Below are 14,943 nucleotides of genomic sequence, written 5' to 3'. Positions count from 1 at the left end.
TTTTCATATAGAACCTTGCAGTACAAATAGAGTATTCAATCAGTATGACAATTCTTCCAATAAAAAACTTACCTCATCACCCAGACAATGTCATCTGCACTGCAAAACAGCTGTTAACATTATTTGGGAAGTTTCAGCAGGCAGACTTTTTTCTTCCTGGTACATGCTGTGTACATCACCACATTCGCCAAGACTATTGTGAAGAGTTGCAGAAATGGTTGGGAAGATAGATTCTATCCTTTTTCAATGTTATTTTTTAGAAGGAAGTACACATAGAAATTATTAAGCATTTTCCTTGGCTTTTATTACTAAGTTTGAAATTAATTTATTTTATTTTTAATTGAAATGTTATTGCTAGCTTCCACTATTTATCAACATCAGCAACTGTGTCATTAGAAACCATCAAGAAATACCTGTTAAAACTTGTGTTCCCGGTGCTGGCACTGCAGCAGCAAAACACAATGGTTTTTTAAATGGTTGTTTCTCTCTACTGCCTGTGGTTTGAAAGCTAGAAACAGAGGCACATGTTTTATCTTCCCAGAAAATAAATAATCTCATTGGGGACTGGCTTAATTATTTTTTCAGTGAAGGTCCTGTTGTTCTACACAGCCTCAGGTGTTACCAGCTAGACTGCTAGGGTGTCCCAAATACAAGCATGAAATTTTCAATAAAAGTAAAAGGCCTGGGGGTTTATGCCTTCATTTCTTCCATTCCTTTAGTATAGATATCCTTCCAAGTAAAAAAGTATAAAGAAAGTGGCCTGAAGATCACAGAAGCTAAGTAACTGTAAAATCATATTATTGCTACTGCCCTTCTTTCCTTGTTTTCTCCATCCTCACTCTTGTTGCTGAAATTGATGTTCAATAATAGAACACAGAGAAAACTCACTTTGTTATTTCCTAGGTTGCATTTCTTTTTATTGTTACAAAAAATGATAACATAAAAGCAGCATAAAGAATGTTGCATTGTCTTTGAAACTTCACTATATGTGATTGTTTTACCAGGTCATTTGATATATTAGAAGCTCTTTCCAGGAAAATGATGAAAAAGCAGCTCATGATTTTTGACATAAAAATCTGTTTGTAGCAATCACCAAGAATTAGGAGAATTTTGCTGAGAATAAGGTAATTTGAACTTCTTTTTATAGTTTTAAAGTTGTTTTTTCTCATGTTTACTAATCTAATTGAAATTTTGTAGGAAATTAATTCCATATATTTTGATTATAGAAAAAGAGGAAAGTATTTTTTCTGTAAAACCTTTCCTGCACAACTAGCCCTTACAAATGGTTGATACCTGAACCTTACTGCTGATTATTTTGTGAATGCAAATATAGCAAAAAAATCACATTGGTCCCATGATCACTACATTGCTGGATTTTATCTCAATTTTAAATTACTCTTGGTGATATTATAAGAACCCGATAACAGTGCACAGTGTTAACGTTGCTGTTTAGCTCTGCAAGAACACCTGTGTCCTTTGAGAAAGTGCGAGGCACGACTTCGTTTTTCAACACTTAAATAACACTTTAGAAAGCTAAAGAAAATCAATATTTGTTGGAAACAATGCCCGTGTTACCGCCTGGCTCGGCCCCGCATTCCGCGCCCGCCCCGCGGCCCCGCCCCGCCCCAGGGCGCGTCCAGCTGCGCGGCTTTCCCTGCTGCTCCGGTGCCGGGCTGCGAACGATGGCGCAGCAAGGGGCCGCGGGGGCTCAGGAGCTCGTGTTCTGTGTGAACGGGAGGAAGGTAAGTACGGGCCGGAGAGAGGGGGGCTGCTGTGCCTGAAGCAACCCCCAAGGGCATAGATTTGGCTTCCTCAGATTTATTCGAACGAGTGTAACCGAAGCCTCACACAAACCTCCGGAAGAAGGTTGGATGGTTGCATCCCATTTTGGCTAGCTCTGCTATGTTTGGGAGAAAAAGTGTGTCAAAGTGAAACACACTTTCAGCTGGGTATCAAACTTGGCTGGTAAGCAAACCCCTTTTTCCACTTGGATGTCTGGCTTCTCATCTTTGATGGTGTCAGGTTTTCAGAGGCACAACTGAAAGCAAGACTTTAGTGCCCAAATTTGGACTATTGAGCGTAAAGATAATATTGCTAGGACTGGTTGTTGATCCAAACCAAGTGTAATGAACTAGCTGATTCTAAGTGACCAAATAAGAAATACTGTACTCGATCAAGAGTGTGGATATTTCTGTTGTCAGTTTCTTACAGCAAGTGAAGGTTAATATAAATAAAACTAGAAAAGAAATCGCTACTGCCGATAGCCTTACAGACTTCCTCTAATGTTTATTCGAGTATGTCAGAGTGCCAGGGAGACTTTAAAATCTGCAAATCATTAGTTAGTTCTTTATGCTGTCTTTAAAGTTCTACATTTTTATTTCTAGTGTGGCCGAAGGTCAGTTCCCTCAGTATAACATTTCACTGAGCACCAGTTATTTTTAGTACTTGCCCGGTGCCCTAACAGTTCTTTTCTGGAAGTGTATGTGTCTGAAAAGGAGTTTCCAGGAGTCCAAACTCTCCTGTGGTGTTTGGCAATTAGTGTAGTACTATGAGAGGGAACCAGAGAAGGATTCTCTTCTGGCCTTGTGTGAATGTAGTCTGTGCCCTGGATTACGAAATGCCTTGGTTTCTTAATTAAACCTTGTTTTTACTTTCTTGCTGTAGATAATAGAGAAAAATGCTGATCCTGAACAAATGCTCTTGGCTTATCTGCGAAAGAGGCGTATCCTTTTCTTGTCTGTTCCCTAAAGTCACTCATGAAAGCCTTATTCAAGTAAAATTCTAAGAAATTTTAATTCAAGGTTTAATTACCAGATTAAGGAAGTTGTGATAGCTTTAAGATAAATCAACTGCACTAAATGATGTCTCTTTCTTAATCCAAATATCCTTCAGTTGAGCTGCTGTATTTTTGGCCTGGCTTTTTAAAGAGATAAATTATGCCATCAGGCGCAATGAATATGTGTCTGTGTTCCTCCCCTCCCACCTCATAAAGAAGTCTAAAAACCTAGGGGTCAGTAACTTGACAGAATAAAAGTCCCCAGGCTTTGTAATAGTCTCTCTCCTGGTAAAGGGGAGATCTTGTGATGAAAACCTGAGACTGATGGAATTTTGTGGGGCAAAAAGGCATCTTCTTTTGGTGGCGTTGGAACATTAAAGTAGCTGTTTGTTGATTCACAGTTTTAGACTGGCCACTGTTCCAGATTCACAGAAATGAGCACTTCTCTCAGAAGTGTGATCCTTCAGATGTGATGCAAGGCAAATATCCTGTCTATAAATGGGCCTTCTGGGAGAAACTGGGAAATTTGTTTTAGTGTTCCACTGGAATTTCAAATATACAGCTGATTTGCCCATTACATATTTCTTCCTTTCCAGTTTTCACTTGGAGAAGTAATTTTCACTTCCCTTTTCTGTCACAACTTACTCCTCTTCCAAAATAAATTATAATCAAGTTTTCTGTTTTCTTGGGAAGAGGATTTTGGTCATGTAACTTCTTAGCTTCCATCTTGCTTTCACTGAAAATTTATTCCAATATAGAACAGAATCCAGTACATATGCTGATACCAGACAAATTCTGTGTTCCTTAGGAGTTTAGGAAAAAAGGTTGTCTCAAGCCTTTGAGTGGAATAAAGCCCAGAATGGAACCAGATAATTATTTTCCCTAATGACAGCATTTTCAGTCTGTCTTACAGGAACTAAGTATGGCTGTGGAGGAGGTGGTTGTGGTGCTTGCACAGTGATGATATCAACTTATGAGCCAGCTTCAAAGAAGATACGGTATCCTCAACAGAATATTTTGAAACTGCAGAAAAATTTATGATTGTTGATACCATTTCCAGATATGAAACCTTAAAAACAGAGTTGTAGAACTTGTACTTAATAGTAGAAGTATCTAGAGGAAAGGTCACTTTAATCCAAAAGGAGAATGCTGGAAAAATTGCTGTTGATTCAGCTGTATTGTAAATTTGCTGAACTATCATACTCAAATGCTTGATTTATAAATAAATACTGATAGCCCCTGCAAGAGGTCATAGGAGGCATTAATTTGAGATTCTTTGGCTTGACCACTGGAATGTGGCTCCTACCTGCAGCTCAGTATGGTGGTTTAAGTCCAGCTAGTAACTGAGAACCGTGCAGGTGCTCACTCACTCCCCCCAGCGGAATGGGGCCGAGAATCAGAATGCTGAAGGAGAAAATTCATGGGTTGAGAAAAGACAGTTTAATAGATAAAGCAAAAGCTGCTTGTGCAAACAAAGCAAAGTAGACAATTTACTCACTACTTCCCATCATCAGGCAGATGTCCAGTCACTGCTGGGACACCATCATCTGTGATGGTTACTTAGGAAGACAAACACAATCACTCCAAAACTTCCACCCTTTCTTCTTCTTCCCGCAGTTCTATATGTTGCACATGATGCCACATGACATGGAATATGATTTGGTCATTTTGGGTCAGCTGTCCCAGCTGTGTCCTTCCCAGTTTGTTGTCTCCCAAAGTCTCCTCATTGGTGGGGTGGGGTGAGAGGCAGAAAAGACCTTGACTCTGTGTAAGCCCTGCTCTGCAGTAACTAAACATCCCTGTGTTATCAGCACTGCTTCCAGCACAAATCCAGAGCACAGCTTCAAACTAGCTACTACTCTGTCCCAGCCAAAACCAGCATACTGTCATATAATTGGTGGGAAGGTAGGGTAGGCACAAGTGTGAGTCTTATCAGCCCTTTGATACTGAACTCCATTCCTTACATCCCACCCACAGAAAGAAAGATTTTGAACTGAAACCTGGAGTTTGAGTCCGTAAGCTAAAGACTGGAATAAATTGCTTTTAAGTTGAGAAAACATCAATCAAATTGTTAAATGGTTACATGTCATTGTACGCTGAAGTGTTTATTGGGTGGGGAAAAAACATTCCAGCTGTCCTTTTGTACAATTACATTACATTGGAATGCAACACAAATGAAAATGTTTAAAGTTAATGAAAGAGCTAAAATTAAAGCAGACTACTGAAAAAATGTAACTGTATTAAAACCCAATAATTTTAAATAATTTTATTGAAATTATTAAATGCTTTGAAGAATTTTGATTTTGGTGTGTTGTTCTGTAGGTGCACAGTTTGTGGTGATTGGGAGTGGGGCTGTGGCTGAGCCTCATCCCCAGTGGGCTACAGCTGTGTAGGTCAGGTGAGCAGCATTAAAAGCAATTAGAGCTGGAGTGCCCAGGGGCACTGACCAATCACCAAAGGGAACAGAGGGCACACAGGTGCAATGCATCAACATGAAGGTATAAAAGGCTGGGCTAAAGAGCAAGAAGGGCAGACACTTGCAGCCTTCTGAAGTGACATAATGTTACTCTGTATGGGCATACTCCTGAAGCCTTCTGAAGTGGTATGATGTTACTCTGTGAGTTGAAGCTTTCTCAATTGTTTGATGATACTCTGTGGATCATGGCCTTCTCAACTGCAAGGTATGCTGTGGCTTATGCTGCAACATTGTTCCTAAATAGGAACAATGGTATCTATTTTACATCAGAATTTCCTGTGGATCGGAATTTTGATTATAAGTTTGCAGCAGTAATTCTTTACTTTCTTCTGATGACTACAGCAATCTTCCTTTCCCTACCTTTCTTCTTCAAAATACAGTTGACAGATTCCTTGTGGGCAAGAGAGACGAGAGGGCAATTAGAAAAGACTGAGGTATTAAGGAAGATGTAAATTCCATTGAATTGTCCTTATAGATATGCTTTTATATGGGGGTCAAGAGACAGCTAAAAAGTGATCACTTCTCATTCCAAATGTTAATAGTGGCTGCTTTGTATGTAAGTATGAGCTATGTCTTGATTGACCGAAAAATAATACTCAGATTTGTTTATTAAATAATACTCATGTTCTTTATTCCCCTTTATGTTCCAAAGACACTATTCAGCCAATGCATGTTTGCTTCCCATTTGCTCCTTTTATGGTGCAGCAGTGACTACAGTGGAAGGTATTGGAAGTGCCAAAACCAGGATTCATCCAGTTCAGGTGAGAGTGCAGTATCACTATATAGGAAGATTACTAATTTCTTTTTTGTATGGAATGAATTTAGTGACAGTGCTTTTAGGGCATGGAAATTTAATAAGATTGTTGTTTTCCCTGCTAAGTGACAACAGAGGGCAGGGTTGTTTTCTGGTGGTTGATTGATCAAGGCTGATGATGGAACTTACTTTAATATTGACAGTCTGATCAAGTAGTTGATACGTGATGATTGTTGGAGTGGGTCAGGCTTTGCTCTCTTTGGGCTAATGACACATCTTGGACAGTGTCCCTTTGGTTCATGTTTTAGTATAAGTGCAAAAAAGACAGAAGTCTGCTGAAGGTTACTTAGCTTCTTTAGTAACATGTGCATCAACATCACACCCAAAATAATTATTTGCATTTGATATTGTTTTAAATGTTTTACTTAAAAAGTCTGGTTTATTACCAAGGCAACATTTTGTATGGCATCACCTATTTAAGAGAGCATTCATTAGAATGGAGATGAGTGCTGGAAGGAGTGTTGTTTGTGGTATTTCGTTTCAGGAAAGACTTGCCACGTGCCATGGCTCCCAGTGTGGGTTCTGCACACCTGGAATGGTGATGTCCATATACACTTTGCTAAGAAACCACCCAGAACCAACTTCAGAGCAGATGATTGCAGCTCTGGCTGGTAAATATTGCCACTTTTTAGTTTGCAGGTGTGTTCCTGAAGCATTTCTTCAGGTGCTTTGTGAGTGCTTGTCTGTGTGAGTATACATGTCTGCATGCATGGAGGATGTACTCTTACAAGCTGTGCTTTCTAGAAGAGTTGCTGCTGGATGGAGGCCTTGTATTCCCTGTCATTCTTTTATCCTGGAAAATGAAACACAGAGCTGTGGACTGTTTCAGGTGCTCAAAACATCCCCATATGTGTCTTTTGAAATGCTTAAAATCAGATGTGCAAAAATTATGTCATATTGGAGAAGCAGCTGCATGTGAGCGTCTCCAAGGTCCCTTTATGCCTGGTGTTGAGAATGTCATAAACCTTGCAGGACAGGCCCTTTGCAGTAGGATTAAAACAGATAGTCTGCATCTCTTGGCCTTATCTTCAGTAAGGGAAAGTGTGAGCATTTATTGTAGGTAAAATAGCCTTCTGTCATCTGTTGTGCTCTAGAGCCACAGTGGAGCCAAGGACATTTCCTGTTGCTGTGTGGTGAGTTTAAAGGTGTAACGTTAGTTTCCTTCACTTCTAGAAAAAAAGTCAGGGGGAAAGAGAACAATATTTTGAGTGGGTAAAAAATACTGTACAATCTCTTATTCTCCTGCTGACCTGGAGCCAGCATTCACTGTAGTGCAGATCTCAACTATTTCATACACCCCTTGAAACAACAGCATTTTTTGTCAGGAGCTGCAAGGTCCTAAGTCTTGTGTCACTGTTCTGTTTTTTATTTTTGAGAGCTGACACTTCTCCTTGAGCTTAAAAAACACAAAACTCACATAAATATATGACGTTCTAAAGCCACATCTTTAGAGCAAAACCTTTTCTGACTGATTTCCTTCCTTCAGGGAACTTGTGCCGCTGTACTGGATACAGGCCAATCTTAGATGCCTGTAAAACCTTCTGTAAGGTAAGAAGTACTGGTGATAGGAGTGCTAGATTGGGGGCATCAGTGTATATGCATATACAGGCCATCAAGATTTTCACTGACCCTCTGTTTAAAGGTGTCATTCTGAGTAAATGGTGTAAAAAAACCCCTTAGAAAAATTGATAAACAGAAGTGAACATGGTGTCTAGCCTGGATTATGAGGAGTAATCTGAAGTAACTCCATGTGGTTTACTGTGAGTTAGTACTGGCATGAATAAAAGCAGAATTTCAGTCCACGTTCTTAGAATTTATCACGCACTGCAATGTGTCAGAAACCTACCAAGGAGAAATGGGAGTGAACAGTTGGTAAAGGAAACAATACAGACCATCTACATCTGCTCTCACAATGTCAAAAGAATTCTACACAGTGGGAATTATTTTGTATTAAGGATGTCAACATTTGATGACTTAAAATAATTTTTTAATATCATTCCTTTAACACTTAATCCTTCTAATTCAGCTTGTTAATAAACTTCATCTAGAACTTTATTGAAATATAGAGTCACTCTTATCTTATGAGCTTTAACTCATTGCCATTCTGGGCAGTATGTCACTAATGGGATTTTCGTATCTTAGGAATCCATTTGTTGTCAAAGAAAAGCAAATGGAAAATGTTGCTTGGATCAGGAAGATAATTTGTTTGACAATGAAGAGAAGGTAAAGTTTTAAATATACTACTGATCCTGCTTCAATATAAAACTTAGAGAAAGAATATTGCATATAGTATTTGATAAATATGATATTTTATTATTCCTCGTGAGAAATTTGGAAATATTTTGAAAAATTGAGGATTCTATGTGTGAATTTGTATGGGGGGGCTCTGATAGCACTATCTGTGGTCAGATAATTGGTATAAGGTAGTTTGGGTCTCCAGAGCTGAGATTTGAACAGCTCTTCAGGGTCAGTACTATTAATAGTCTGAGCTTTACCAGTACAGTGAGAATTACATTGTGAAAGACATTAGGGCATATGTGAAATTTGCTTAAATCAATGATCAGTGATGCTCTGAGTACTGGTATCTTAGGAAAACTGCTGACTTGACTCTGGAGAATTGATACACTCTAAAAAATTAGAGCTATGATTGTGATTTTATGTGAAACCTCTTATCCATACAAGTATTTCACCTTGTTCTTAATTTTCTTTCAGTAATAGCTGATCTACCTCTTTGGGTTTTCAGTACTTTAGGTTGGCATGAAGCTACTTTGTTATAGTAGAACTACAGGAAGCCTGTCCTTAGTCCTTCAGTTGCTTGCTTCTGCACTGTCATTTGTGTTAGCAGTAGCATTTAAGAAAATATTATGAACACTTCTTTCACCTCAGCACCTCCAAATGATGCATGGTGATTTAAAAACAAATCCAAATGATAATGAAATTACTACATTTTTTACTAACTTCAGTGGCAGTCTATTGGTTTGGCTTTGCTTTTTCTTTTAATATTGTTTTGTGAAATTAATGATGAGAGAAGATTCTTGGTCTTTGCTTGTCTTCTTTTTAAGGTGTCCACCAGCCTGTTTTCAGCAGATGAATTCCAGCCCTTAGATCCCACCCAGGAGCTTATCTTCCCTCCAGAACTAATGGTACCTTTTGCTGCTTGTAGACTATTTGTTGCTCTGTTCAGAATTAATTCTTAAGTCCTGCTTAGCAGTAATTCATCAGAAGACATGTCAGAACGTTTTAATGTTGTTATACTCCTTGTTGTTTTTTTGCCCAGTAAGCTTATTGAATATTCGCATACCAAAAAAAAGTCATATTGGGAAAATGAAGCTGCAGAGTTAGATGTCAGGTGAGAAGGTAAAGAAGCAACTTAAACTGAATTTTCAGTCCAGCAGCTGAAGATAAAAATACTTCACAGCAAACTGAATAGCAAACAATTTTTAACATCGGAAAACAGTTTTGTGGCTTAATAGTTGTGTTAGTCTGTTCTCAGATGGCCGCCCAGATCAGAGAGTGTTTAGCCCCTGTGATTAAGGCATGCCGAAGATATAAACAGCTGGAATTGAAAGCGTTAGGCATCCTTAATTATTGACAGCAGTATTTGCCCTAGAAAAACTGAATGCTGTTTGTTTTACTTTATTACCATTGTAGAGATTCAAAGCCAGATTCTGTAGTTAGCTGACTGCTTCTGGAGAAAGATTGATGACTGCAGGACAGGAGTTCTTTACTGTGTGTTTGTACCAGCACTGGTTCACAAGCTATTTCCAAGTGATCAGTGCTAGAACAGCCGGAGACACTTAAGTGTATGCATAATCTAGAAGGGGATGCTGCTGTCAGTGCCATTGGTGCTCTCCAAGAACTACTACTAAGTATTTTTTCATCACTTTTTTAACAGTTTTAGCAATTGCAGGATCTATCCCTACATCTTTTGCTAGGGGACTGTTTATTATCATTCTTGTTTATAAGCCCACTGGAATTACTTGAAGACCTTTCACCCACACAGTCTCGACTTTCATCATTGTGCAAACATTAGCCAGCATAACATTTCTGTCCCCTTTTTATCCAATTTTAAAGGACTGTGTAGAATTGCTGTTGTTTAAGAACATTTTTGACTTTCAGTCTATTGTCTATTAGGCCTCACTTCTGTCTGTATGTCTAAATATTTAAATCTGCCATGTTTCTCCATCAGAGAATGGCAGAAAATCAACCAAAAAGAACTCTGGTTTTTCGTGGGGAGCGAGTAACATGGATTTCTCCTGTAAGCTTGGATGAACTGCTGGATCTGAAAGCCACCTACCCTAAAGCACCTCTTGTGGTTGGGAACACCAGTGTGGGTATGTATGTGATCAGAACAGCTCCTGTTGCTTTAGTTCCAGTGTGCATGAGAGGACCGGGGCTACGTTTGTGGTTCTTTTTGCATCTTCATCCCTAAGCTTACGTTCCAGTATGTGGGAGCTGTCGTTATGGAAAAGCTTTTTGTCTGCGTCTATTCCTGTCTTGTAGGACCTGACATGAAGTTCAGAGGTGTGTTCCATCCAGTTCTTATTGTTCCTGCAAGGATCCCTGATCTGAATGTGCTGAAATACACAAATGATGGTCAGTAAACATTACTTTTTTCCAAAATAGAAGATTTCTTTGCAGTAAGGAATGCTGCACCATTCCAGAGTGCTGAGCAACTCATTCCCTAAGCGTGCTTGGCTGTTTCCCAGGTCAAGGGGCTGTTGCCAAACACAGTGCAGGAGGGTTTTGGCTTCCTGACTCAGTGCAGAGCTGACCAGCAATATTATCTTGGGCCTTAGTGCAAGGATGATTATTCTGGCAATACTGGTTCTGGTGGTCAGTCATGCAGGATTTGCTCTGTGACTGCTGAATAGCAGAGAGATCCTTACAGAACCACAGGGAGAGTTAGCATGTGGCATGCTTGGTTACATTAGAAAAAAGGCTGTGATTAAACTGGCATCACTGATATGCATTGACTGATCTTGTTCTCAATCATAACAACATTAATTATAATGGGTTAAAAATGTTGTACCTCAACTTACATGTTTATACTAAGCGTGGAGATTTTTTTAGTTAGACTAGGTTTTGGGTTTTAAATAATTTCTGGTGGATTAGAACTACAACCAGAACAGGTCTCAGCTTAGTATAATAGTCTGAAGTAGTTGAATAAAAATTACATTGTACTAGCTTATAGCCAAATTTTTAAGGAAAGTCATATCTGATTAATTATTTGCTATATGCCCGAAAGGCACTTTTTTCTTAAGTGATAAGCTGTGTTTGATAGTTCTGTCGTTGCATTTAGAATATCTATTTTATTTCTGGTCAGCCATCCAGTTCTATTCAAAGACTAATTTATTCTTTGCTGAAAAGTAGCTAGGAATTGAAAAAAGCTGGGAGAATTCTTACTCCTTCTTTAAAGTGTGTAAATAAAACCTAGGTATTTGAAGGTGAGACTTACTAGTCCTAAACAAGAGATATGCAGTTTAGTTTGCCAGCCAGAAATAGCATTTCCTCTCTTTCATCAGATTTAAATGCAAAATATGTTTTGATTAAATTTTTCTTTTAAATACACAAAATTTAATATTGCTTTGCTTAATTAAAATGCATTAAATTTATTTCTGTTTTCATTTATACATTTAATTGAATCCCAGTATTCATTGAAAACATTCATTTATTATGTAAATAATTATTTTTAATAGAAGGGAACTGTGTACCATTTACAAAAAAAATCAGAAGTATAATCTTACAAAAAAAACTTCCGAAGTAAATGCATATGAGTTCTCTTTCTAGTGGGAAAAATGATACTGTCTTCATTGTTAGGACTATTTGGGTTTTTGCTGCCAATGCTACCTACCCCCATGTTAGAAGAATAACTAGCATGTACATATGCAAAGGAAGATGAAATTAGGATGGAAGTCATGCTTTGGAATAGGAAGTCTTTTGAAAGCGTTTTGAAGCTGACTCACCTTTGTGTGATGTCTCCTAAATTTTTACTCAGTCAAAGCAAGGTGTAAGGGAAGCAGTTGGGATGTGCAGCTGGAAGCACAGAAGGGATTTCCCTTTCAGCAGAGGAGGTGAGGTATTAGTTCTATTTCATAATTTCTAGGGATTTTACCCTCAGTCTCCTGAAATAAAGGTTCCAGTTCCTTTAAAATGCAAAGGCTCCTCTCCTTTTATCTGCCTTAGCTCCCATGAGCTGTCCTAACTCTTCAGTCTGAAGACACTTTAAAACCCAGGCAATAAAGCAATGCACATGTTACACTTTCATAATCTTTTGGTTACAGGGTTAACTCTGGGAGCTGCCTGCAGCCTCTCTCTAGTGAAAGACATCTTGACAAATGCAATTGCCAAGTTCCCTGAAGAGAAGACAAGGGTTTTCTGTGCTGTCTTGCAGCAATTGAGAACTCTGGGCGGAGAACAGATAAGAAATGTTGCTGTATGTTGGGAATTACTTACAATTACTATTTGAAAAAATTGTAACAAATGTGAAATTGGTCCTGACCACATGTAGAACTTGCATTTTTAATTTTGATTTTGCCATGAATTTTCTATCAATACCTCTTTTTGTAGCTTTCAATATGTATTAACGTACATATAATTTGCATCTCATATTGTCACTTAATATGATGATTACCGAGAAAAGTAACATAAACTTCTTTATTTTTTCAAGTCATTTGGTGGAAACATCATAAATAGAAAATCAACATCAGACTTGAATCCTGTTCTGGCAGCCAGCAACTGCATGCTCAATCTGGCTTCAAAAGGTAGGAGGAGATAGCCTGTCTCTGTAGCATTTAAATGTTCAAAGGGCTCTTAGAGATTTAGGTTCCTTGCAGAATTTTGTCATCTTCCTTCTGAGAATTTTATCTTTCATAATATCCATCACAGAATAACAAATATGTTCACTTTCAGAATAAAATACCAAAAAGAGAAAGGAAAGAGCAATAGCATTTATTTCTTTCTGGACTCCTGGAAATGCTCAGAATCTCAGGGGAAAAGCAAAAAAAGAAAAGAAGAAATGAACCCAAAACCTAAACAACAAAAGCCCCACCCTCCTAATAACATTCTACTTTTGCAGCAGTTCTTTACCTCTCAGTTTGCTTCCTCATTTTGTATGTTTTAGACTGAAAGGTAGTTATGACAGCAGCTGCAGAGATCTGGAATAAGTTGATAGGGTTGAGGGTGGAATCATCATGGCAGTATTGGAAGGGAGGATTATAGAATGGGGATTGACCTCTGAGTACTTTTTTTAGGAATCTGGTATTATGATGTTATGGAAGATGGAGCAACCATTTGAATTTATGGAACATATCACTGATAGTTTTTTATGTAAGCTCTGTAGTGTTTATTTATTCAGGAAGGCAGCAGGTATTTCTTGCTAATTAAAATACTATTGATATTGTGTTAATTGCACAATTGTAGGGAATTTTCTGGATTTGAGTTTTTTGTTTTTTTTTTTTTAGGACAAAGGCGACAGATTTCTGTGAGTGATATTTTTGCAGATGGAGTTGGTAACAATACCATTACACCAGAAGAGATCTTAGTCTCTATCCATATTCCCTATTCTAGGAAGGTAAGTTATTAGTTTATTTAGATTTGCTTTATGCAGAATTAAAGACTATGAAATAAAGAGCAAGAAGGGGCATAATCCATCTGTTTGAACTAGCACTGTTACTGCTCACTTTCTGAATTCCTTACATTTATTCATTTCAGTGCCATAGTATCTCCCAGTTTCAGCCAAAAACACAACTCAGCAGGTAGCTGGCAATGCTACATAAAGAGTAATATTCAGAAAAAAGTTTGCCCTAAAATGATGAGGGAAATAGCAGTTGTCTAGATCCCCTGTGGAAAGGGGTCTTGGACAAGTTGCCATTGTGCTCACCAAAGCAGACTGCGCACCTGTGATATGACTGGCATCAAATTGGCAAAGCATTGTCATCTCCTGAGGATTTTTCCTTAAAATGGGATAAGATTGGATATGTGCATATGGTGGTTCCATAAATGTTGCTGAACTGAATAATAGTCTTTAACTGATACTGGATTTGCAAGAGTGGATATGGGATCTTAGAAGAGAATTATGGGTTATCTTATATGAATACTGAAGTTTGGCAATACCTTGAAGCCTCTAAACTTATGGTCTTGTTATAAATACAGTTCCACAAAATCCCTGTCTTGCTGTTATCTACCATGAAAAAATCTAGGTCATCTGAACTGTGTAGGTGATGGAGGATTGTGTACGAGCTGCTAGAAAATCAAAGATGCTAAATCTACTGAAAGGTCAAGAGGAGAAAATGCATGGTCTTGAATCCTCAGGAAGTTGAATTTGTGCTCTTAATTTTCTGTTCTCTTGCTTCACATAGCACAATAACAAAATCTACTTTCAGATACTTACATGTCTGCATTTCTGTAATCTTGCTCAGGGGGAGTACGTCTCTGCATTTCGACGAGCACCAAGACGGGAAAATGCTCTTCCGATAACCAATGCTGGGATGAGGGTCCTTTTTGAAGAAGGTACAGACATGATAAAGGATCTAAGCATTTTCTATGGAGGTGCTGGCTCAACAACAGTCTGTGCAAAACAAACTTGTTGGACCCTTACTGGAAGGTAAAATTTCTTTGTCTTGTGTGTCTCTGAGCAAAGGGACTTTGAGAGCTCAGGTTCATGTTCCTTGGGACATGAAAGTACAGAAAGATTTCATTTACCTGACTGATGCCTTGTATGTTCAAGTGAATGATCAAGCCTTAATGATGACTTTTCAGGATTGTTACATTTTGGAGTTTGCACATGAAGCTCAACTCCAGTGTGAATTATGCAGAGAGATAAGAGATGGCCTGTGAGATAAGTGGGTGAGGTATACATCAGTCAGTTGTGCACCT

The 14,943-nt window shown here is 38.4% G+C and overlaps 1 protein-coding gene and 1 long non-coding RNA gene across 2 annotated transcripts; both read left to right on the top strand.

The window, feature by feature from the left end:
- The first annotated feature begins 2,653 nt into the window (after nt 1–2,653).
- Nucleotides 2,654–5,943, top strand: LOC128947109 (uncharacterized). The gene is made up of 3 exons (XR_008484025.1): nt 2,654–2,722; nt 3,678–3,774; nt 5,905–5,943. It is a non-coding gene; the product is annotated as an uncharacterized LOC128947109 (long non-coding RNA).
- Nucleotides 5,944–6,502: 559 nt separating this feature from the next.
- LOC128947111 (aldehyde oxidase 1-like) lies at nt 6,503–14,675 on the top strand. Its single transcript, XM_054291231.1, has 10 exons — nt 6,503–6,677; nt 7,553–7,614; nt 8,209–8,289; nt 9,129–9,209; nt 10,256–10,400; nt 10,570–10,662; nt 12,351–12,502; nt 12,737–12,830; nt 13,530–13,639; nt 14,487–14,675. The coding sequence occupies exons 1-10, from the start codon at nt 6,503–6,505 to the stop codon at nt 14,673–14,675; spliced, it is 1,182 nt and encodes a 393-aa protein (XP_054147206.1).
- The last annotated feature ends 268 nt before the right edge of the window (nt 14,676–14,943 follow it).

The sequence above is a fragment of the Melozone crissalis genome, unplaced genomic scaffold (genome assembly GCF_028551555.1).
Source record: "Melozone crissalis strain CALT ecotype California unplaced genomic scaffold, PUWL_Pcris_2 ptg000089l_1, whole genome shotgun sequence".
NCBI classification, from domain to species: domain Eukaryota; kingdom Metazoa; phylum Chordata; class Aves; order Passeriformes; family Passerellidae; genus Melozone; species Melozone crissalis.
The sequence above is the reverse complement of the archived record's forward strand: the minus strand, read 5'-3'. Positions and strand labels throughout refer to the sequence as shown.

Bases quoted from the DNA above. Each gene is read 5' to 3' on its own strand.
- LOC128947111 (XM_054291231.1), top strand. From the start codon at position 6,503: ATGGAGATGAGTGCTGGAAGGAGTGTTGTTTGTGGTATTTCGTTTCAG. The intron at 7,615-8,208 runs GTAAGAAGTACT...TTCGTATCTTAG, and splicing joins CCTGTAAAACCTTCTGTAAG to GAATCCATTTGTTGTCAAAG. The intron at 9,210-10,255 runs GTACCTTTTGCT...TTTCTCCATCAG, and splicing joins TCTTCCCTCCAGAACTAATG to AGAATGGCAGAAAATCAACC.